At 39.2% G+C, this 26,156-nt stretch overlaps 1 protein-coding gene across 1 annotated transcript in view; it reads right to left on the bottom strand.

Moving 5' to 3' along the window:
• Window positions 1-1,434: 1,434 nt before the first annotated feature.
• irs1 (insulin receptor substrate 1) overlaps window positions 1,435-26,156 on the bottom strand; it is a 37,438-nt gene continuing 12,716 nt past the window's right edge. Inside the window, exon 2 of the mRNA XM_052107028.1 lies at window positions 1,435-3,752. Coding sequence (XP_051962988.1) covers window positions 3,748-3,752 — 5 coding nt within the window. The 3' untranslated portion in view covers window positions 1,435-3,747. The remainder of the gene's footprint in view (window positions 3,753-26,156) is intronic.

Here is a 26,156-nt window from a genome sequence, read left to right as displayed (position 1 = left end):
CAATCCTTAATCGTTAAAATACTCACTGTTTCAAAAGTATAGCCACAAGACATAAATAATATGCTTGTTACCATTACTTTTCTGGGAAAAAATGGCTTACTAGCCTTTTCTGTATAAAGATTTATCCTATTGTAATACCTGATTTTAACAGAATTAATGTAAATGCTTGTATACAATTATAAGATTCGCATTTCTGCCTCTAAACTCTCCAAAAATGTTCCCCATTCACTTAATTGTAAGTGCCTCACTGTAACTTTAATTTAATTTTTATTATAAAAGAAAAGGACAGATGAGTCTAAATCATTTTTGGTAATCAACATTATGCCACAAATGCTGTCGATTTATCTTAACTTGTATTGAATCCGGAATATTCCTTAAAGATTCTACCAAACATCTCCTTTTGTGTTCCATTGAAGAAAGAAAGTCATAGGTTTAAAACAAAATAAGAGCAAGTAAATGATAACAGAAGTTTTGGTAAGCTTCATCCACTTGATTTCCCCCAAAAATTGAACCCGTACATACACCCACACAAGAGTAAGTAGATCATTTTGTTTGCCGCTGTGCAGTCAACTGAGCTACTACCGAAGGAATGTCTGTGGAGAACTCCACTGATGAGGTTCACCTCATGTCATTCTTTCCTTCTCCACATTCTGAGAGACTTTCCATATGTTTCTGGCCTCTAGAGCCCAGTCTACGTGCTGTAATTCAGGAATCTCCTATTTAGTACCTGACTGCAGAAAAAAAGGCTAAAGATTCAAATGCAACTACGGAGGAAAGCTAGACAGGTTAAATACGTTTTAAAATTCGATTGTTTGTTTATAATCATTACACAACCAAGCTCCCAGTTACTTGTCAGACTTAATACATCCTTACAATCCACCTAGAAGTCTGAGATCCGGTTATCAATATCTCCTCAATGTCCCATGCTCGAGGCTAAAGCGCAGAGGAGGGAGAGCCTTTTTGGTTGTGGGTCCTATTTAATGGAATATTTTGCCTGGAATATCAGTATCAGATTGTCACCTTCATTGTCAGTTTTTACTGTAAATCTTCTCTTAAAACTCTTTTCACTGGCTTCTAATAGCATGTAATGTCCTGGTCTTAAATTGTTGTGTTTTTATAATTTTATACTGTACAGCACTTTGGTCAGCCTTGATGCAGTTTTTAAATGTGCTATATAAATAAAAGAACTTGAACTTAAAATCTGCCACCATTATAAAAATGAGTTCATATGGGTTTGGAACAACATAAGGGTGAGTAAATTACTAGAGTTGTAATTTGTGCATGAACTAACCCTTTAACGAGGCCATTTAGCTAGATTTACAAAACAGCACAGTCTCTTGTACCTAATTGCAACACTTGTCAAAAGGGGGACGTTAAACTCTTTGCAAACGACAGCAATAAAAACAACAGGAAACGTGAACTTCAGAAAAAGATAAGCGCTTCTACTTTATTACACGTCAAGGTTCCAGAACATACCATTCTTCTAAATAGGGGAGGCAGGGAGGGGTATATACAAAGCCCTCTCCTTACTGCTGGTAATTCATTCATTCATACAAACATATTTGTATACATGTGCATACTACATCCATTCAACTGTACATACACTCATTTTGTTTACATGTTTCAATTCATTCATTTATGTGATGACAAATCACCTGCTTGCTTTGAGCTTTAATAAAACATCCCTGGTCAGTCCAGTACCCATCAGTATCGATCATCAATTTTCTTTTATACAATAAATTATATACAAGTTTGGTTGAGATGTTTGGCCATATAAAGGTTGGAATAGTGATGTTCCTGTAACTAGAGACACTACACCCTATGCAGTATCTCAACATGACAGCAGGGTGCTAAATTGACAACTGCAAACTATCAAATGACAAACAACTTTTACAGTAGCCTATCAGGTTACAAGAACACCACTCTCAGCCAAACAGCATTCAGGGAAACGCAAGTGTAACAGCTTCCCAAAAAACAATTCCATTTTTGTGGGGAAAAGGGAAGTCCCTAATGTGCATATAACAATAATATCCATCTTTTAAAAACATTAAAGAAACTCTATAGAACTGTACCATTTTTTCTCATAAAGTTGGATTACACAAATTAAGATGAAGCAAATATTCCCACCAAAAAGATTGAATTTAAGAAAAGTAGACACATTTTCAAAACGATGTGTCAGGATTTTAAAGTAGGCAAACAAAATCGGAACACAAACCATTAAATGTTAAATACTTTTAACTCTTAAAAGTGAACAAAAACAAATTTTCTATATTCAATAATTTACAGATTGTTCATTGGTTGTTTCATTTCAGCAGCAAAAATTTCATTTTTTGAGTTTTTTTTTCTTTTTAAAACCTGTTGCCACAACAAGAGTTATTTTACGCAAAAATAAAACATCAGAAATATAAGATATAACAAGAAATAAAATGGCCTTTAAAAAGTTGCAGGCAACTTTTAATGACTTCCAAGGCTTAACAGCAGGATACTTTTTAAAAAAAAAAAAAAAAACTGCTGCCAGTAATATTTACTTGCAATCCGAATCCATTAAGCTATTTTAACGTATTGTATTGAACCCTCACGGCACACATTCTTGTGCAAGTTTGTGTTAAGTTAGACCCACAACTTGTGGTCCAATTAGATCAGTAACATTAGTTCTGTAATGTAATTTATACACCAAAAATGTGATTGCTTGTACAAGCTTGTAAATTAGCCCAATCAGGGCTGAAAGGCCTCTTATTCGATAGCGATGTTAGCACGAGGAAAAACAAAAACCACCCACCACGATTCTGCAAAATCTCAAATCTGTATCATTAGTTTCCAATAAGATACGTTTTTTTTATTTATTTTTTTTTTATCTGTGATAATCAAACCTGTGCCTGTGGCATTAAAAAAAAAAAAGTACCAAAATATTTGACTATTTGGAAGCCAATATGCACTCATATGTTACATAAAGGTAATCAATGCAATTAAAAGGGACAAAATGTGACCAAGCATGAAATAAAACATGAATTCAAAGGGTTTGACAGACATCACGGTGTGTTTGGCAGCATGAGGTCGTTCTTGGCTCACAGTGCTAAAACACAGTGTGTGTAAACTCTTTAAACAAAGTCCTGAGGTCAAGTCTGGGTGTTTGAGGTTGTCCGTACTGGGTGTATAAAAGTGTGTGTAATTGCGAGTTGTATTATAATGTGTAGTACCAACTATATTGGAAATAACTGGCATTGCCGAGGGAAATGAGTACAATATACAACACTGTTGGGGCATTACACTGTTGTACAAATCCAACACAAGATGGCTACTTCGAAGAGCATCCCTGTACCAAAAACATTTGTCACACGTTGCTACTAATAATGTACCATCATTTACATAAATATAAATTCAAAAATGTAACATTGCATTGAGAAACAACTACTGCAGTACCATTTACTTCTTAACTATGTAGAAAGGTGCTGTTGCACCATTTATGAAGGTAGAAATGTAACAGTGATGCCCAAGTTCTGGTAAAGTCTGAAGAGGTGTGCATATTGAAAGTGCAGTTGAGAAGTACAAGATGTTGCAGATTTATGGTTAGTGGAATCCAGCAATTGTGAGGTCCGGTTATGCATGTGGTTTTGGTAGCGTACGGCTGATAGTGTAGTCCAGGAAATCTAGGTTAGTATTTACTGAGGTCCAGTTTAATTGAGGTCCGGGTTCTTGGGAGAGGGAAGAGATTGAGTCTTGAGTCTCAAAGCGGTGACTTTGTACTCTTCATTCTGGGGAAAAAAAAGAAGAAACAAAATTAACATTGAATGCACTGCAAGCTTTTTGGATAAAGGCATCAACAAAATGCATCAAAGTATACATTTTCCATTCCAAGCTTCAGTGTTCTCCAGAATTCAAACCCATGACCTTGCGATTCTCAGGAGCCACACTTTACCAGTTTAGCTACAGGAACAAAGCTTGAATGATTAAACAGCCACAGACTAACACAAACTAGGTACTATTTAGAGTAGAAACAGAGTTAATCTGCTTTCGGTCTCTAACACAGAAACAAACAATTTGTCCCTTTTGAGTTTATTTGAAAACAAAATTTTTTTTTGGTCTGAGGAACTGACCTCATCAACAGTTAATAAACAAGCATCATTGTTTCCCTGGAAACACTCAACACAGATCTGAACAGCATGTGAGAAGCCAATCATTCGGCACACAGAGAGACTTGTAGAAACGCCCCATTTCTGTATCTCTCTCTTTATCATTTCACAAGTGTCTCCCATCCGAAAGTGTTGTTCCTTACTCTGTCCAATCGCACTGCTAATCCACTCAGACACCCACAAACAACTACGAGTGGTTTTGATTATGTAACATTCTCTCTGAGTGTGATTAAAAGATCACAATGTAGACAGAGAACATAACACACACAATCACCCCTGCTCACCATCACTGTTAAATAAACAATGACGTAATAAAGACATCACTGATATGCGTATTAAGACTGGACTATGACTTCATACACCGGGTTTAAAAGTGAAATACTGAGCAGTGCTTAAATCTCAATTCTTCTTGACATACTTTTGTGCGTCATGTGCATTATGTTGGCTAGTACATATATTTGGAAGCACTGTTGGCATATTCCATGCGGTCCAAGCTTGGCACAAACTGCTGCCCTCTTTCCATTCGCCTGACATTATTCTGACAAGTACTGCTCTGGAATAGAGGCCAGGTACACAACCATGCCTGTGTCTCTGAGTGAGCTTATTTGTTTAGACTGCTGTGATTTTGTTCCCAGACTTTTACCTGAAGCTGTCGTTGATTTGGACATAGTCATTATGATGTCGTTTGAGAAAGAGCACTAGCCTTTATTACAACATGGAACAACTGACCTGATGTGTTTTTCTACATAAAAACAAATACAAACTTTTCTTCTCACTTATGTTGCTACTAAACCACTACAATCATTTCACATCCTTCCTTACCAAGTACTGTAATCGATTTCAGCCATTTTTTTAACTTCAACGACATGCCCTCTTTCCAAATTCCTGCCTTTAGAAGATATTTCAACCAACCCAATGTCAGAAATGTCAAATGTGAAAAATGATTCACAGTCAGAGAACATTTCTGATTGGCTAGTTTTCCGATAGACTAAAAAAGTGCTGGGTAGGACCAGCTGTACACAAGTTCTCACATAAGTTGGGATGTAAAGTTCACACTAAGGGTTTAGTAACTACTAGTTCATTTGTAACTACACCAGTGCTGATTTGGTTGCACCACCTTTTCTTAAGGCAAGACAACTAGTAGGTCGTAAGCTCTCCGTAAAGTGATGCGTAGTCGCATATTATGTTGTTTACCTGTACTGATCCAGTAAATAGCCTTCAAATTTGTACACAGAAGTGTTAAGAAGCCATGAACTTCAATTTAAAGTTACGGTTGATGTCAGCTGTAATAAATTATATCCCCATTAAAATACGATATGTAATAAAAGTAGATTTGATCAATAGTATATTTTCCCTGTGTAAATAACATATAGGAGCTGTATCTAAAATAAATAAGGGGTGATAAATAAATACTTATACAACAGGCTGAAAAAAATATGTTTATTCATTTTAATATCCTATATATATTTTGAATGTGTCGAAACTTGACACTGGACGACACACCCTGAAAACTGCACCATTAGAACGGTTTCATGCTGTAGAGCCGCTTAAAAGTAAAAACATTTCTCTCTTGTAAATGTAAACTAGTGTAAATGTCAACATCATAATGTATGTCACACAAAACATGAGCTCATTGATGTCATAAAATATCAGTCTGCTTTTTATACCAACCATTACTCCTGGTCAGAGTCTTCCATAAATATTTAGTTCACACGCAGGGTTACGTCCTACCTAAATTTAATGGTGTAATGCTTAAATATGTAGTAGTGCGTCAATTGTGACTTAGTGCTCATTTAAGTATAGCTGGTGCAACCGGCCCCTGGTCACTCCCCTGACCATAGTATGAAGCATCATTGGAGAAATTAACTAGCTAGTCATCATTACCCAAAACCTTAGTAATTATGTTGGACATCCATTGTTCAAACCACTTTGGTTCAAAAACATTTAGCAGGGGGTTGAGTCATCTTGTGCAAATATCAAATTATAATAGCTAATTTACACGTGCTCAAGAAAGCTGCTTAATACGATAAAGCTGCTGAAGACACAAAAGCTATGCAACAAATACGCTGCCATAGTAGGGTTTCCCTTTACATCAAACTTTTCAGAAACCTATAAAGCCATTTTCTCCAACAGAAGCCGTGTGTTAAAGTGCTTTCTCTTAACAGCCTTTATTCCCTTAAACAGCTACATTCACGTTTACGTGACGTTTCAGAATACCGCTTTCAACAAAAACACAAAATAAGTGGTTTAAGTGCATGTAAACATGATCAAAGTCTTGACAGAAAGAAAGATATATATGGAATAAAAGATATAGAAGCCTCAGTGAGGTGAAATTATGTCTACACAGCAAACTAACAAGGAACTATGATTTTAACCACAGGAGGAGAGCTGTAGTTCCAACCACACACATTTGCGATGCTCTTTGCTAATTGTTTGTTGGAACTATGGTTTCGGGAAACACCAAAATTGGTGAACTAAGTTCGTAACGATGGAACTTGTGACAATAGTTGGCTTACGATGCTTTTGGGAAATTAATTTCCCATTAATTGTTTTTCACAGCGATTTCATAAAATCCTTTATATAGCCATGAACCATTCCAACACTCTCCAAGTGAATTACATCACAAATTTTGAAGCAAGTATTTGAAATATGGATAAAAATATACTGTGTACTTCATGTCTTTGAGGAATTAACTACAACCCCATAAAGCAATGCAAATGAAAAAATATAAAACAAATGATTTCAAGTGGATATACAACATTAAGTTTATTGCTAAATATTCAGATACAAATATACATAGTTTGTGCAGTGTAGGGAGGCTGACTACATTGCATCATTCGCAGTGCGTTATAGAAGTGGGTGGTCATTTTAGAGCTTGTTTCCCACGGGTTTCTGATTGGTCTGGTGGATCTTTTTCTTCAGGATTCACGGGTATTGTGGTTCTCCACCAGAAATTCTGCTAGCAAATAATACAGCTAAAAAAAAGTTTGTTCTAAAAATGAAAAAAAAAAAAAAAACGCAGACAGAAGGCTTCAACAGAAGCATATACCATCATTTAACAATTTACGGTAGGTATGCCTTTCAAGGTTTAGAAGTCATCATTAAAAATCTATTTTCCTAATGAGATTTTTACTTCGGGAACCAGACTGTTGTGCTTTATTGGCATCAACTGTGAGCCTTAGTTCAGGGTATTTGTGTGGCATGTGTGATTGAATGTTAACAAAACTGGGTTTTACTTCAGTCAAGGTAGCAGCCTACGTAGACGGTAGATAGCGAGTTAGCTCACTAGGCTTTAGAATAGATCTTTTGACAAGCCAGATGCAAAGTGCACTCCACAATAGTGCTAATGTATTGACAAAAACAAATAAGTGATCTGTTAAGATTAGTTTCTGTCTTTACATTTCAAATAATCATTGTATAAGAGAGTTATTTGTGTACAGGCAATAGAAATACATAAACTGTAATGACACTGGGCATTTTTATGGGGCTGAGAAGTAGGCCCCTGCTCAGAGCTTACAGTTGTTATGATTGGGCCCCAGTTTAAATCTCTGGGAAAGAACGAACACACTTGAGCTCAAAGCTCAAGATGCAGTGTCTCAAGAACTATAAATACAGCCCTGTGCAGCAGCCAAGCAGAGAGCCGCAGGTCTAACAGCCCAGTGCCGAAAACATGAAAGCCCCCTAACATCTCCACGTCAAGCGCTTTTATAGTGCGGCCATATTTAGGGCCTCTTTCTTCTTAACTTAGAAAACCAGAGAGATGGAGAAAATTGCATAGGGTGAAATTATAAGCTGCCGGACTGTACAAAAACGTAGAGTGAAGAAAAAAGAAAAGAAAAAGAAAGCGGGAATGGCACTCAAAAATGAGGGGGGTGGAGCTACCGGAAGACTTTTCTGATTCTAGAATTCTAATGATGGAATAATTGGACTGCAACAGGCCTGATGTGTCATAACACACATTAAGTCTTAGTGATGTCACAATAAACAATCTGTAATGCAATACAACGGATCTGTTGGTTATTCATGCACAAACCTACTTAGTTGACCTCAATTTCACTTGTGTTGCATTACACACACACACAAAAATCTACATTCTTCACAATAGAATGTTCCATGACTTTAACTTCTATGACTTTTCCAGATCTAGGGCTGTTGTTTATTGTGAAATTTGTTAATTTTTTCCCCCAGGTCTTTCCAATTTTGAAGGTGAAATTGTAAATTCATGCGCAACTATGACACCAAACAAAACTGCAAAACGTATGAAAATGAACTGCTGCACCAAACTCATACCAGCTTGCCATTCCGTTTTACAGGTCAAGCACTGGATACTACACAAAAAGGGGCATAGATTTATACTTTGGGGCACAATAAACAGTAATATTGTGTAAAAAAAAAAAAATTATACAATTTTAGGTTTCTCCAAAGATTGGGTGTGTCCATCATGTGATCGACCACTCCACCCATCCCCACCCGCACACACACGTTAGTGCAGCTATCCTTCAATGTCAATGCTGAAACAAGTCTAGGATCCTTTTACTAAAACAATGAAGAATTAATACAAAAAAACAAAAGTCTGTTAGATTTCTATTGTGCACACACACACACACACACACACACACACACACACACAGTAGTGTTTCCATGTTTTATGGGGACTTTCCATAGACATAATGGTTTTTATACTGTACAAACTTTATATTCTATCCCCTAAACCTAACCCTACCCCTAAACCTAACCCTCACAGAAAACTTTCTGCATTTTTACATTTTCAAAAAACATAATTTAGTATGATTTATAAGCTGTTTTCCTCATGGGGACCGACAAAATGTCCCCACAAGGTCAAATTTTTCGGGTTTTACTATCCTTATGGGGACATTTGGTCCCCACAAAGTGATAAATACACGCTCACACACACACACACACACTAATAATCATATGTAACATACTCACACACTCTTTCACATTAAAGTACAAATATCTGCACACTCATACAGCTGCTGTAGAGGTGGGATTTGGAGGTTTACTCTACAGAAGAACTTATAAGGCCGCAAGAAAGGGGTGGTGCTTATCTACAGTCAACTCAATGAACTAACGTCATTCAGCCAGCAAGCCATGTAACCCCCCCACACACACACAGGCATGCTGTGCCAGGACCCGGGAGACTGGGGACATTTTTAGCCCACTGACGCTTCCACATACATCTATCTCCACACGCTGAGGGGGATTCAGTTACAGATGTGTGCCACAGTGTGCACTGTGAGTGATTCAACTACTGATGTCAGTACACAGGTCTTATTCACTGAGCAGAGAACATTCAGCACTGATGCCAATCCACACACACATTTATGTTTATTTAGCTCACAAACATTGGTTTATTTAGCTATCTAAATTAGGATATACCACAAACTTCTATCTTTTATATAAAGATTAATACTATAGATTAACCCTAATCTGAATCCTATTAAAAATCTTCAGAATAATTTATTTTGAATAAATGCAGTCTTTTATCCAAATAAGGACATCCTCAACTTGGTGACAATTTTAGCTAATTATGTACACACACAAACAGACACCACAGGCTCTTGATGAAATTAATCCAAGACTTCTGAAGTGAGAGGGGCTTGCTAACACAAAACCACACTGACAAACTTACTCTCCTAAACCAATAAACTCTCTTACCATCCATGCACACAAAGTGATGACTACGAATTTCCTGACTACCTCACATTCAAAGAACTTCACGTTCTCATAACGCTAGGGGAGAAACCACACACACCCACGCATGGCCACATCAGAGGTTGCCACAACACTCAATGTTACACAGTAATGCAGGATTCAGATACTATCTGATAGGGATGTGCAAACCTATGTTTTTATAATAGACTAGTCAGTGTGCTGCCTGAAGGACTAGTTGATTCATTGTTCTTATAAGGAATATTCCAAGTTCAATACAAGTTAAGGTCAATCTACAGTATTTGTTTATCATCACAAAGATAACTGGCTCGTCCCTCAAAAATCACTTACAATGTAAGTAAATGGGGCCAATTTCTGGAGGGTTTAAAAAGGCAGAATTGTGAAGCTTATAGTTTTATAAAAGCATTTGTATTGTCATTTTAAGTTAAGTCGTCATGGCAAAGAAATTGTAAAATTGGATATAACTTAACATAGAAAAGTTTAGTAGGCAAATAGATCACACTAAAATCATGTTAACATGCATATTGTTTACATCTTGTGGCTATACTTTTAAAACTGAGTATTTTAACGATTACAGATTCATGCCTTCATAAGTTTGAAATATTGAATATACTTGGCTACAATTGTTGTCTTTTCCTCTTTTCTCCCCAACAATTTCTGTTTTGATAAAATGATGGTTCCTCTTATAATAATAACTAGAAAAAAAAGTTTGTCGAGACAAACTTTAAGTTGGCTTGTGAAAGTTTGGACCAGAAAGTTTGAAGAAGTTTAAAGTAGTTTGAAGTTTAAATTAGTTTAAAGTAGTTTATAGTTTAAAGTAGTTTGAAGTTTAAAGTAGTTTATAGTTTAAATTAGTTTGTAGTTTAAATTAGTTTAAAGTTTAAAATAGTTTGTAGTTTAAAGTTTAACTTAGTTGCTAGATAGATGGATAGATAGACACGTTTTTAGCATGTTTTAGCACTTTGCTAGGCGATGCTAGCATGTGTTAGCATGATGTTAGCACGTTTTTAGCATGTTTTAGCACTCTGCTAGGTGATGCTAGCATGTGTTAGCATGATGCTAGCATGTGTTAGCATGATGCTAGCACGTTTTTAGCATGTTTTAGCACTCCGCTAGGCGATGCTAACATGTATTAGCATGATGTTAGCACGTTTTTAGCATGTTTTAGCACTTCACTAGGCAATGATAGCATGTGTTTTCATGATGTTAGCACGTTTTTAGCATTTTTTAACACTTCACTAGGCAATGCTAGCATGTGGTTAGCATGATGCTAAGCACTTTTTAGCATGTTTTAGCGACTCGTTAGGTGATGCTAAGCATATGGTTAGCATGATGCTAGCACGCTTTTAGCATGTTTTAAGCACTCGCTAGGCAATGCTAGCATGTGTTAACATGTTAATACATTTTTAAGCATGTGTAAGACTTCGCTATGCGATTTTAGCATGATGCTAAGCACATTTTTAGCTTGTTTTAACACTTTGCTAGGCAATGTTAGCATGTGTTAGCATGATGCTAGCACGTTTTTAGCATGTTTTAGCACTTCGCTATGCGATTTTAGCATGATGCTAGCACATTTTTAGCATGTTTTAACACTTCGCTAGGCGATTTTAGCATGATGCTAGCACATTTTTAGCTTGTTTTAACACTTTGCTAGGCAAAGTTAGCATGTGTTAGCATGATGCTAACACGTTTTTAGCATGTTATAGCACTTCGCTAGGCGATGCTAGCATGTTTTAGGGTGTGGCTATGAAGATTTTAGGTCATTACTTTTTGGCTGCTTGATCAAATAAATCCTCTGAGGGAGAGAGAGAGGGAGAGATGCAGGGCTGACAGGCCCTTTTTGTCTGCGTGTGTGTGAATATGTCAGTTGGGATTTAAATTTCTGAACATTCCGCAATGTTAAGTCAATGGGACTTTTCCAGTTTTTGATCATCCGCTGTGGGAAAACCGTAAGTCCGATCAGTTAGAAAAGATATAGCACACTATTCGGGATTAGTCTGAAGGTCTGTGCCGAGTTTGGTGCCTGTAGCTTAAAAGCTCTAGGAGGAGTTAGATATAGAAATTTACAAAGTACAATATCAGTAAGTTGGCTCTCACAAGCCAACTTAATAATAAAAAAGAGCCATTTCAGAGCTATTACATAATCATCAACATATGCAGCTATGGAAAAAAAAGACCACTGCAAAATTACCAGTTTCTCTGGATTTACCATTTATAGGTATAGGTTTGAGAAAAATTAACAGTTTGTTTTCTATATAGTACTGACAACATTTCTCCCCAAATCCAAATAAAATACCAGTCTTTCACATTGCTGTTGGGCGACATTATGCCACTCCTGGTATCGATCATACACCAAATTTCACAGTGGGTGCGAAACACTGTTGCTTGAAGGCCTCTCCAGGTCTCCGTCTAACCATTAGATGACCAGGTGTAGGATCAGTGATGATATGGGGGTGCTTCAGAAAGGCTGGAATTGGGCAGATTCATCTTTGTGAAGAACGCATGAATTAAGCCACGTACAAGGTTATCCTGGAAGAAAACTTGATTCCTTCTGCAGACCCTGATGAAGACCTTGTCATGCCCAGCCCAATCTCCAGACCTGAACCTCAATGAAAACCTCTAGAATGTGATCAAGAGGAAGATGGATGGTCACAAGCCAAACAAATCTGAGCTGCTTGAATTTGAGCCAGAAGTGGCATAAAGTCACCCAACAGCAATGTGTAATACTGGTAGAGAGGATGCCAAGATGCATGAAATCTGTGACTGAAAAGTAAGGTTATTCCACCAAATATTGATTTCTTAAGTCTTCCCAAGTTAAAACATTAGTACTGTGTTGTTTACAAATGTATATGAACTTGCTTACTATGCATTATTTGAGGTCTGAAAAAACAACCTTTTTTGTTATTATTTACCAGTTGTTATTTTCTACAAATAAATGCTCTAAATGACAGTATTTTGTACTTTTTAATTTGGGAGAAATGTGGTCCGTACTTTATACAAAAAACTAAAATTTTAGTCAAACACGTATCTAAATAGTAAATCCGGAGAAACTGATAGTTTTGCAATGGTCTCATTTTTTTCAAGAGCCGTATATCAAATATTGTCAACAGGCTGAAAAATATCAAGATGTCATTTCTGTAGCCATATCGCTCAGCCCTACTGTCAATTAAGCTCAACTTGTATTGAACCCGGAATATATCTTTAAGGCTGGTTAAACAAATGATCAGACATGTTTCTTAGCGTGCCTTTTCATACAACATGCTCTTGTGTTCACAAACTGATGGATGGAGCACAAAAGGAACCATTTTCAACTTGACACACCATCTTAAAAATTAAACTCTTATGGCCAAGATGTTCAAAAACAGCACAAGTCGAAATGCAATGGCCAAAGACATTAGTCTGCATGTTTATGGCTGCAGCGGCTGTGATTTAAAGGGTCAAAGTATACTTTAGTTTTCCGTAACCAGCTGTGGCGCACATTTCATCTTAAGCAAAGTACACGCGTACTGTCCGCATATTTACAGTAAAAAGTCACTAAAAGTATCAAAACTAACACAGAAACAAACAGTTGAAAACATCCCTAAAGAAAACAGGGATTAAATGTTAGCATTTGTGACAAGCGAACAATGGTGTGGCTCATTTCGGAGGCCAGAAAAAAAAAAACAAAGTGGCTATATCAGCTCTGTTTGTGTGTGATGTGGAAGAGACAGCGTGTGCCAAATACCATTCCCTTTAGCAAAGGAAAAACTTCCATCTCCCACACACACACACCAGATGTTTTGCCTACTTCAGCAAGTTGAGACACACACACACACACACACACACACACACACACACACACACACACACGTTTCCCTCCCCTTGCTGCACTCATCCTAAGAGCTGTAAACTAGGAGGAACTCAAAGCACATTTTCTCTCAGACCAAGATGGCTGTCAACCGTGGCCTTTTCTGATATTGACTCCTGTGTATGTCTCAATCAACTGCCTAGTTCATTAGTCAAGGCACTGATCAGGGAGTCGGCCATTTCTAAGGCTGTCTCAAATCGCAAAAATTCCCAGAATGCACGTAAAAACCAGAGCGCATCGTTGCTCCCTATGTTCCCTTACCAGAAATGTTGTCATGTCCTCTGAAAGTCTTTCAAGTCATTAGAAGATGCCTTATTTTCTCTTTATGAGATTTAGTTTGTAATTGCTTTCATCCATTAAGACCATGAAAGATAAACAATCTTTTAAATATTGTTAGTTGTTAGCTTAAAAATTACCGTCTTTGTCATAACACGACATTTGAATATCTACAAAAATGCATGACAGTGCCATTTGTACAGCGATGTTATTGTTTAATACCAGTGGTGTTGTAATGTGCAAGCTCGAAATCGAGTAGCAGGTGATCGAGTCACAAGTGTCCCAATGTTCAGTGGATGAACACCCTTGCCAAAATATACTGATTCATGGTGAATCTGATATGGTGAGCTAATTGGGACAAAACAGAGGTTGAAACAATCAGTTCTGTTGGTTGTTTCTGACTCCTTGCATTTCCTGGACATGAGAAAAGCAATGAACTTCAATCTTCAAAACAGTTATCAGTGAAGTTGTATGGTGACCCACTTCACTTAGCTGACAAAGGCACTATTGTTCAATTTCACTTAGAAAGTGGTCACTTTGAAGGTAGAAAAAGTCTTGGTTCTCTGATATTAACCATGGTTTACCAAACATTACCATATTTATACATGGCATTTACACTGGTATGACAAAGTAATTCAAAGAATATCATGGTAACAGGCAATACTAGAGCACTTGTTAGTAAGCATCTTTGAAGTACTTTGTAGTACCATGTAAATACTGTGGCATATGAATATGGCAATCATTCAGTACCTTGGCATATATCATATTATCATCATATACCATCACTGTACCATGGTAACAGGTTGTAAGGGAAGAGTTTAAAGTGGATACAAAATGGTATTTCCCATAATTAAAAGGGACTGTGACAGTACCACAGTACAGTAATGGTAAAAGATGATAAAACCATGGTACTTTGATTTATACCATGATACTGAAATATTACCATATACTCCCAAGGTAATTCAAATACCAACATGATATTAATGTGTCTTTGAAGTACTTTGGATGACAATGCAATACTATGGCATATGAAAATGGTAATAATTCAGTACCATGGTATTTCCCTTACAAAAAAGTAATGGTGGTGATATCAGACTGTGTCACCAAGAAAGTAATACCATATTGTATTTTAGTATCTTGTAATTATATTAACCAAACAGTAGTGTGGTGTATAAGAACAATGGTATAACCAACTGATATCTTTTTTTTTTTGTATAGGTAGACTTCAAAAGTGGTCCCATTTTTTGACAAAAGGTCTCTTTTTCAGTAAAGACAGACAGACCATGTTTTTCAGGAATGAGACTGGAACAAAAAAGACGAGGCAAAAACTTACGCCGAAAAGGTTTACCAAGAATCTGTGAACTTTTATTGGAAAACTGTCTCTGATAAGCATTACACACACACACACACACACACACACACACACACACACACACACACACACACACACACACACACACACACACACACACACACACACTTCTATTAAACAAAAGGTGTAAGACAGAGTGTTACAGAGAAAAAGGAAGAATAATACAGAGAGTGTTACAGAGAAAATAAAAGGTGGCCCGCTTGAAGTGCAGGCATGCCTGAGCAGACTCACTGACGCTCTGACCTCAGCGACAAGGGCACACACACGCACAGTAAAACTTCACAACAAATCCAAAACCGTCCGAGGCTAACTATATGCACTCACACGGTATGTGCAAATGAAAACCAGAACAACAAAAAATTATCACTCAGATGACAAAAGGCATTTTCAATTTAAGAAATCAACTGTCTCAAAATGTTTCTGGTAAATTTCCTGAGGAAAAATAAAACTAGACCCAAATGAGACAATTGTTAAAACACAGTAAGAGTATAGTGCTATAAATCTAATGTGGACAGCATAGCAAAGACAATTTTTTCTAGGGAGAATTTGATAACAAAAAAAAGTTTGCATTAATATGTAAAAATTTTCACTATTGTTTCGACCCGGTTAGTCCACTGCCTGTTTTATGTTTTCCCTTTCTGCGTGTGTTTGTGTTTACAGGTGATTGCGGAGCTGATGAGTGATTTGAATCACTGGTGAGCAGGTCTACTTCAGCTGCAGAAAGGAGGGCGGTTGCATTTGCTCCTGGCTTCACTTTAGTGCACCTCACCCATTTTTGTTTTCTCATTCGTTGTGCTCGAGCCAATGTAATGAAATGTAAATTGTGCTCGTCTCCACCAGTTTTTGTTGAGACCTCAGTGTTGGGGTTGTAACCAATGGGAGCTTGTCTTAAACTTTTGTATATGACTTGCATGCTCTTCTGTCGTTCTCAGGAAGAGTGTGGTGGAACAGTCCATTTTGATTTTGGACAGAACAATGATTATCTGGAGTAGCGAACCAAGTGATGCTGATTGTTTGATTCTGTTATTGAGTCAATTAATTTGAATTGGGCTTGACAAGTATAATTATAATTTAAAATGTGTTTCAAAAGTTTATATGGTTGCCATAAAATCCCGTGGAAATTATGTAATTTTGTCGCAACCTCAGTGTTGGGGCAGCAACACTTCTAATTGCAGATTTTGGTATCTTGGCATATCTGAGCCTAGTTTGAGACCCCTTCTGAATCTCTAGTGGAGCCACGCGAAATTGCCAGGGTCTTGATGTCATGAGAAGCAAGAAACTTAAGCAAAAGTCTCCATTTGCTCTTCAATTACCCTTATTGCTGTCTAGGAGAAAAAAAAAAGATTATATTAAAGAGACCTCCTTTGTGATTTATCTTTCCTTTGGGATGTCCCTAATGCTTTTTCAGTCACTTGCAGATTTGTATTTAATGTTAGACAAGCAAACACAAACAAAAACATGAGTCAACGAGGCTTTATTGTGGCCTTGTTTGAATGCCATCTACTGAAAGGAGAGAAGCGAAAGATTTACTACCATCCTCTAAAAGAGAAGATAACTTTGTAAAAAGTTGTAAATATACAGATCACCTACAAGTTTGCACACACTCATCTTTTCCTTTCATATGAACTCCCTGTCCTTGCATTGGCCTTGCCCCAACCCTGACCAGAGAGAGAGAAATAAAAAGAGGGAGAGAAAGAAAGGGTGTGTGTGTGGCTGAGGTGAAGCAAGGACATAGAGCTGACGGATCCAACTGGGTCGTAAGGAACTGGTCCAGACCAATAAAACAGGGCAGAGTGGAGGATCAGTAATGCTTCTCTCTCTTATGAGCACACACACACATGGATCCAACAAAGACTCAGCACTTTTGCTTAAAAGGACTGTAAATAAATATGAAAGACATGTGGTAAGTACGGATGGGCCAGAATGGTCGTCTATTCAGAGAGGTCGACTAGTAAGTTTTAGATATTTTTCTAGCTTTATTTTTTTTTTTTAGCTGTAGTGCAACAAATTTAGAGATGAACTGGGGCGGAACAATCCATTTGACTGGAAGATGGGAGTGTTCAGGAAATCTGTTTGAGAGCAATTTTTTTTATGTTTGCAATTTAGTTTGGTGACACTAGGGGCATAAAAATGACAAACTTCAGCTTTAAAATGAGTTAATCTTTTAAATGAATGTTCCGGGTTCATACAAGTTGAGTTCAATCAACAGCATTTTGGGCACAATCATACATTAACAAAATATTTTCTTTCAACTTATCCCTTATTTAAAAATCACGGTTACAGTAAGGCACTTACAATGGAATGAATGGTGCCTGTACATAAACATTAAAATACACAGAGTTTCAAATGTAAAGCAACAAGATGTAAACACTGGGGCCCTCGGGAGATCAGATCACATGTGGTCAGCCTTAAATACTAAGGATGCACCGATACCACTTTTTCTCTACCGATCCGATTCTAATATTGGAAATCTCAGTATCGGCCGATCCCGATCCGATACCAGTGTTGTTTTTTTGCATAATCAGTTTAAAATATCTTTATATTATTATGTGGAACTAATTGGGTGTGTTCTTAAATATGTGAAGAAACAAAAACCTCTAACTACACATTATTTCAATATAAAACATAGCTTATTAAGAAAAACTTTATTATTTACTAGTATACTGGATAATGTAGCAGCAAAATTAACAGTAATACCAGTATAAGTCATCAGTAGAAAAGAAGTCTTTGTTTGCAAAAGTTTTCAATTGGACTTCAAAGGATTCAGATTCACTTCTCAGTCACACAGTTATTTTTTGGAACCCATTCAACTTAAATATTATAATAATTTGTAAATAAAATGTTAATGATAATAATATATTATTATAAATGTTAATATCTTAATTGAGCACCTTTAACTTTTAAATCCTGATGCATTTATTTTGACATTCTAAACTCATCAGGAAGTCATGTGTGTCTTTTTGTAGACAAGTTAGCTTCTTATTCAAAATCTGATTGAAAAAAAAAAAAAAAACCCACCTTACTTTTAGAACCAAACTTTTGAGCATCTACATCTGAGATGTTGTTCATGAGTAGTGCTCAAATATTGCACACTGCGTGAAGGATAAAAATAGCCACGAGTGTTTTTTTAAACGGAGCAGCGCTATTCGCTGCATTTGATATATTTACTTATTAAACACAGCCTTTTGTGATTCGCAGTGCTATCGCACATCTTCAAGTGGCTTTGAATAAAATGCATGAGTCATATGAACTACTTTAATTGTGTTTTTTTTTTAGCTTGACAGTAACGAACATGACTAACACACTGTATCGGATTTGGATCGGGCTCGTCGGACCGATACCCGATCCATGTAAAATCTTCAGTTTCGGAGCAGATGCATCCCTACTAAACAATTCTAAATGGGGTCTGAACAGTTTTGTGATCGGATCACACAAGACACATAAGAGTGTGTTTAAAAAAAAAATGCACGTGACCACATCGCATTTGAGGTGTAAACGCCATCTATCCTGTGTGATTCCTGGCAGTAGTGAAGCATCACCCCTACCTGCCAATCAACCGTTATATGCTAAAACTAGAGTTTAATGTTGCCGGTTACCTTTAACAGTCCGATCGGAAAACTTTAAAAAGCAGATACATACACTAACTCACAAGAGCTTCACGGATCTTCTTAAGTGTGTCTGATATCCACACGGATGTCAAGTACGAACACTAGAAGCTCCTTTAATACAGGTAATCCACTAAAATAAAGAATAATTCTGCTCAATATGTTGCGTTTGTGCTCAAATCAATTTAACCACATCTGGGAGAAACGGTGCACCATTTTTTTGTGTGTTTTGTCTTTACTTTGTGTTACTGCACGATAATTAAGCACAACACTTACATACATGTCGTCATGTCCCCTATAAATCCGAACACAAGTGGTCACAGGAGACACATTAAGTGACCAGGTGTAAACGGCCACTTGTCTCATCTGACCACATGTGATCGAATCACCCAAGTCGCATCAGAATACCAGCTGGAAACAAGGCCTATAATGTAATAAAATCTTTGTTTGATAAAATGTATTATTGGTCTTACTGGCATTGCCAATGCAACAAATTTGAAATACTGATAAGGTTAGCAAGCAATTTTATTACACTAAAATCATTTTAACAAGAATAATGTTTAGGTCTTGTGGCTATACCTTTAAAATAATGTATATTTATAATGTTTATGGACTGGCCCCATTCAATTCCTTTGTAAGTGCACCTTGTTGTAACCTCAATTTTTACATCTTTTCTTAAATAAACTGTCAATAATAATCTGCCACAAATGCTGTCGATTGAGCTTAAATTCTATTATACCCAGAAACATTTTAAAAATCACATTTGGTTTAATTCTGTTTCACTTGGTCCAGTTGGTTTTATTCCATGAACACGTCGAATGTGAATGCACCTTAAAAATTTTATTATACAAGTTCTTTAATGATAGGGTGGTGGGACTGGCTAGCTCAGCGAGTATTGACACTGACTACCACCCCTGGAGTCGCAAGTTCGAATCCAGGGCGTGCTGATTGACTCCAGCCAGGTCTCCTAAACAACCAAATTGGCCCGGTTGTTAGGGAGGGTAGAGTCACATGAGGAAACCTCCTCATGTTCATGATTAGGGGTTCTCGCTCTCAATGGGGCACGTGTTAATTTGTGAGTAGTATGAGCCTCCACATGCTGTGATCCAGCGCAGTGTCATGCACAGCGAGCCACGTGTTAAGATGCACGGATTGACTGTCTCAGAAGCAACTGAGCCTTGTCCTCCACCACCCGGATTGAGGTGAGTAACTGCCACCATGAAGACATACTAAGTAGTGGGAATTCCAAATTGGGAGAAAAGGGGATAAAAATAAATATAGAAAGTGATAGGGTGAACTATTCCTTTAAGACAAACTAGTTGCTTTGTACATTCCTAACTGAAATGCACGTGCACATCCTTTCCTGACCCATATACCTGGATCCACACATGGACATTATTTGAACAGTGAGTATATCTAGTGCCATCCAGGAACACAGCCTGCTTTATTAAAGCTATTAATGGAACGTTATGGTTCCATTTTCACTTTGCAGGTCCATCCAGACATTGTGATCCCTTTTAAACAGACCCCCGTGTCCCTTCCAAGAGACCATATCGTTCCAGATACCAGTGCCTGACAATGCACAACACACTGTTTTCAATCATCAATCTATCTGCTTGGCCATTCAGTCAGTTCAAATGGCTGTCAGGCAGAGGTAGAACACATCATTCTCATATGAATATAACTAACCCGTGACTCCCATCCCACCCTTTTGATGCAAAGTCTGATAGTGGGAGCTGGAACACATTGATACCTGTCCAAACTCACCACATCCTTCTGTTCCGACTCTCACCCTAAATAGTCAGCAGCACATTAGCAGTGTGAAGTACTCTGTGTGAAATTGCTGACAAATTTCAGATGACTTTGAAGAACAAAAGGGGACATGAGTGTTCATGTGGTTTTATCTTTGGCAGATGAGGCACAAATCAAAACAACCGTAATGATAAAATGTTGGCATGAATGATAATTTGTTTAATTAATCATATGGATAAACTAGATTTCATTTAATAAATTTAACTACATACAACATGATCATTTGCAAGTGTACATCACAATAAAACCATGATATAAACTCACATTCTTACTCCAACTGAAAAGTTTATCAGCGTTCTTACAAAGGTTCCAAAAAAGTAAACAAAATACATAAAAACAAATCTTCGTCAATACTTACATTTAAAGGGATAGTTCAACCAAAAATGCAATTTATCACAGTCATGTAGTTCAAAACCACCATGACATTAATCCGTGAAACCCAAAAAGAGAGATTTTTAAGAAAATGTTGTTTACTTACAGCAAAAGGGTGAGTAGGCCTAAATTATATCTGATTTTCATTTTTTGGAGAAAAATCTCTTAACAAGCATGTCTGTTACTGGTAATACTTCACAATTAGGTTCCATTTGTTAACACCATTAGTTAACATGAACACTTTCACAGCATTTATTAGTCTTTTATAAAATGTTAATTTCAACATAGTAAAACATTTTTAAAATGAAAAGTTGCATATGTTAACATTAGTTAATGCACTTTGAACTAAAATATACAGTTGAAGTCAAAAGTTTACATACACTTAGGTTGAAGTCAATAGAACTCATTTAACCACTCCACAGATTCAATTTTAGCAAATGATAGTTTTGGCAAATCGTTTAGGACATCTACTTTGTAAACAAGTCATTTTTCCAATAATTGTTTCCAAACAGATGGTTTCACGTTTAATTGACTACACAATTCCAGTGGCTCAAAAGTTTACATACACAAAGTTAACGGCAGCAGTTTGATGTCAAGCCTTTAGACAATTAGCCTCTGATAGGTGGTGTACTGAATTGGAGGTATTTTAAGGCCTACCTTCAAACTCATTCCCTCTTTGCTTGACATCATGGGAAAAACAAAAGAAATCAGCCAAGAACTCGGAAAAAAATATTGTGGACCTCCACATCCTTGGGAGCAATTTCCAAACGCCTGACAGTACCATGTTCATCTGTACAAACTACAGTACACGAGTATAAACACCATGGGTCCACACCGCTCAGCCATCATACCGCTCAGGAAGGTAACAGATTCAGTCTCCTAGAGATAAGCGTAGTTTGGTAAGAAAAGTGCAAATCAATCCCAGAACAACAGCAAAAGGACCTTGTGAAGATGCTGGAGGAAACAGGTAGACAAGTACCTATCTTCACATTAAAACAAGTCCTATATCAACATAACCTGAAAGGCTGCTCAGGAAGAAGCCACTGCTCCAAGCTGCCATAAAAAAACAAAGATCTTACTTTTTGGAGAAATATCCTCTGGTCTAATGAAACAAAAATGTTACTGTTTGGTCATAATGATCATTGTTATGTTTGGAGGAAAAAGGGTGAGGCTTGTAAGCCAAAGAACACCATCTCAACTGTGAAGCATGGGGGTGGCAGCATAATTTTGTGGGGGTGCTTTGCTGCAGGAGGGACTTGTGCAATTCACAAAATAGATGGGACCATGAGGACGGAAAATTATGTAGATACATTGAAGCAAAATCTCAAGACATCATACATGAAGTTAAAGCTTGGTCGCTAATAGGTCTTCCAAATGGACAATGACCCCAAGTATACCTCCAAAGTTGTGGCAAATTTGCTTAAGGACACAGATACACCAGTTCTGTCGGGAGGAATGGGCCAAAATTCCAGCAACTTATTGTGAGAAGCTTATGGAAGGCTACCCAAAACATTTGACCCAAGTTAAACTATTTAAAGACAACGCTTCTAAATACTAATTAATTGTATCTAAACTTCTGACCCACTGGGAATGTAATTAAATTAATAAAAGCTGAAATAATTAAATCTACTATTATTCTGACATTTCACATTCAAAAAATAAAGCAGGGACCTAAAAGTGTGACCTAAGACAGGGAAATTTTCAAAGATTAAATATCAGGAATTGTGAAAAACTGAGTTTAAATGTATTTGGCTATGGTGCATGTAAACTTCTAACCATGAACAATTGTATTTTTACTGAAATAACTAGCAGTAGCAAAGATTAATAAATGCTGTAACAAATATACTGTTCATTATTAATTCATGATACCTAATGCCTTATCTAATGTTAACTCATACAACCTTATTTTAAAAGTGTTACCCATCTACGCCAAAAAATTTAGCTAGCAATTTTTAATTTCGGCTGTTGAAGGTTTTTCCTCACATTCAATGTTCTCTTACGAGAGGTTCTCTCGTATTGCGTAAGCTAGCTTACGCTACCGGAAAGATTCATCTTTTCTGAGATATTGAAGCCAAAAAATTATCCTTAATTTTGTATCATTTGTCAACGCAGTGCAGCAACTGCAGACCTTGAGCGGGCTAGCTAGCGAGCTCATTGGTTGCTCTCGCGGCAACTGCTGCAGCCTATAGAGCGAACTTAGGCGAACTCGCGTCCAATGAGAGGCGTCCGCGCTTACTGCATCAAAGCCCGCCAAAATGGGCGTGGCTAGAGTGCATATAAGCGTAGTTCGTGAGGCTGGAACCCTGATTTTCATCTTCAGCGAAGCTCTTCGCATCTCTGAACTGGAAGCGCGTCGCGCTCGAGGGGCATCTAGCAAGCTTGGACAGTGCTCGAAGAAGCCGGCCGTCTCCGCCACCTTCAGCCATCCTGCGAGCTACGCCATCCGGCGACGTATCCTTTTTAGAGCAAGCTAGTTCTTAACGAACTTCACAAAAGAGTAACGAGCGTCTTTTTAAGATGCCTCGCACCACTTGCGCTTCATGCCGCGCCCCTCTCAGCGCCGGAGACCGCCACATCATCTGCGCTCTCTGCCTGGGACTGGGGCATGCAGAGCTCGCCGCTGAAGGCGGATGCGACCTCTGCGAGGAGCTTCGATGTCGACCCTGCGGGCTCGACTCGAGCGCTCAGAACCGAGCCGCCGGCGCCTTCCGTGCCGCCGCGCAGGAAAAAGTGCCGCTCCCAAAGGCTGCCAGAACCGGTGATAGAAGCGACTGCCTCGCCGGAGCCTCTCCCGAGTATCGCTCTCACCCTCCCCGCCCCCCCGGGACGCGCAGTTGCCGCCCAGCGGCCGCACTGCTGCCATTTCGGAGGACGAGGCGGAGGATAAGGGCTGTTCCATCATGGCTTCAGACAGCGAGGAGTGGTCAGGCTCCCACGCCTCCTCCTCAGCCCAGGAATCCAGCAGGACCCGCGCCGGAGTCGAAGGGGAACTAACACGCCTCCTCACACAGGCTGCTTTCTTCAGAGCCGTCGCCGCGCAACACCCGCGGCCCGGGCCGCTCCCTTCCTGCCGGAACTCCACACTGAGCTTGCAAAGTCGTGGAACGCGCCTTTCTCGGCCAGAATCTAAGAAGCGCGACGGACCTCGCCCTTCGCGTCACCAAAGCTGCAGCCCAAGCTCTAGGGAAGTGCATGGCCTTGCTGACTGTGACCGAGAGACACCTGTGGCTAACGCTAGCCGACATGGGAGAAGCAGAGCGCTCCACGTTCCTCAACGCACCGCTCTCTCCGACCGGTCTCTTCGGCTCCGCGGTGAGTGGCATTGTTGACCGCGTTTCAGAAGTCCAGAAAGCCACCCAAGCCATGAACCTCTTCCTGCCGCGATCGCGCTAAGCTCCTCTGCAGGCGCCCACGTGACCAGCCTCCTGCACGAGCCTCTTCACAGCGCCCAGCTCAACAAAGTCAGACTTCTCAGCGTCGACAGGGTGGCCGCCATCGATCACGCTCAGACAGCCGCCGCAGACCGCCGCCCCCCCCATGGGCCTCAGTCTAAGGTTGCGCTGAAACCTGAGCAACCGAAGTCCTCCTAGCCTTGTTGAAAAAAACGACGGCTCAGTCCCGCCGCGGCCGGACCACCGTCAAAGCTTAGCCCCTGTCAGTCCCCCTCTCACAGGCTACTACAGTGGTGGATTCAGCAGCCAACAAGCCGGTGATACTGCCCGCTTGCCTGCACTCAAACGCCGTTTTCACGGCGACCCAAAGTAATCTTGTAAAGCGCAAACATGCCTTATGTGTAGAAAATGTGCCCACAATCCAGTGTTCACCCCTACACACAAGCATTACACTTCCGTGTTCCTATCAGAGCCCACTCACATAAAGCGGACACAGCCCGCTCGAGTGTTAGAGTCAATAAGCGGCTCAGGAATACGTCGTGGCGCCCATTCTCTGCCCGCTCTGTCACATGGCCAGCAAACACTTCTCTGTATGTAAGTCCCGTGCCCGTGACTATGCTCGCGCATCACTTAACAGATGTGACTCTTTCCCTATTCACCTCAATCGGAAGTCACTCACAGAACAGCCTGTCCCTGCTGTCCGCGAGCAGTCATGCATAAGCACAGTAAGCGCTCACACATTCTGTTCAGCTGCTGTGTGCGGCAATCAGGGCGATTGGCCATTCACCCTCTAGCGTTACGCTTCAAAGCGTGGGAAGCTATCCCAGGGATATCCAAATGGGTGTTAAGCACAATAAAACAGGGCTATTTGCTACAGTTCGATCGCTGCCCTCCCCGCTTCAGAGCTGGCTCGAAACTATTGTGAACACGGAAGCAGCCTGCATGCTTCGTTCAGAAATAGCAAACCTTCTGTGCAAAAGGGCCATAGAGAAAGTGCAGCCTTAGCTGAGGGAGTCAGGGTTATTTACAGCCATTATTTTCTTGTTCCCAAGAAAGACGGCGGCCTCAGACCAATATTAGATCTCAGGGGTTTGAACAAGGTGCTTGCAAAAAGACCGTTCAAAATGCTTACAATCAGGAAACTCCTCGCGCGCATACGCCAGGGGACTGGTTTATCTCTCTCGATCTGAAAGATGCCTACTTTCAGATTCAGATAAATCCCGTCACAGGCCATTCTTGAGATTCAGCCGGCGGCCAGGTTTATCAATACACTGTCCTTCCATTCGGCCTGTCTTTAGCACCCGTACTTTCACGAAGTGCATGGATGCGGCGCTCGCACCCCTGCGGAGTCAGGGCTTGCGAATTCTGAACTATTTGGACGACTGGCTGATTATGGCACAGTCACATATGGAGCTTCTGTCTCACAGAACAGTACTCCTCAGCCATCTGAACAGTTTGGGTCTTGCATTCAATTGGACCAAGAGCTCACTACAGCCCAGTCAGGCAATTTCCTTCCTTGGAATAGAACTAGACTCCGTGGCTATGACGGCTCGCTTATCTACACAGCGCGCGTGCCGTGTTCAGCGACTAGCCGCGTCCTTTCAGATGAACAGCCTCACGCCTCTGAAAAATTTCAGAGAGTGCTAGGTTACATGG

This window comes from Xyrauchen texanus, chromosome 36 (genome assembly GCF_025860055.1).
Source record: "Xyrauchen texanus isolate HMW12.3.18 chromosome 36, RBS_HiC_50CHRs, whole genome shotgun sequence".
Taxonomy (NCBI): Eukaryota; Metazoa; Chordata; class Actinopteri; order Cypriniformes; family Catostomidae; genus Xyrauchen; species Xyrauchen texanus.
This window is presented reverse-complemented; position numbering and strand designations above follow the sequence as displayed.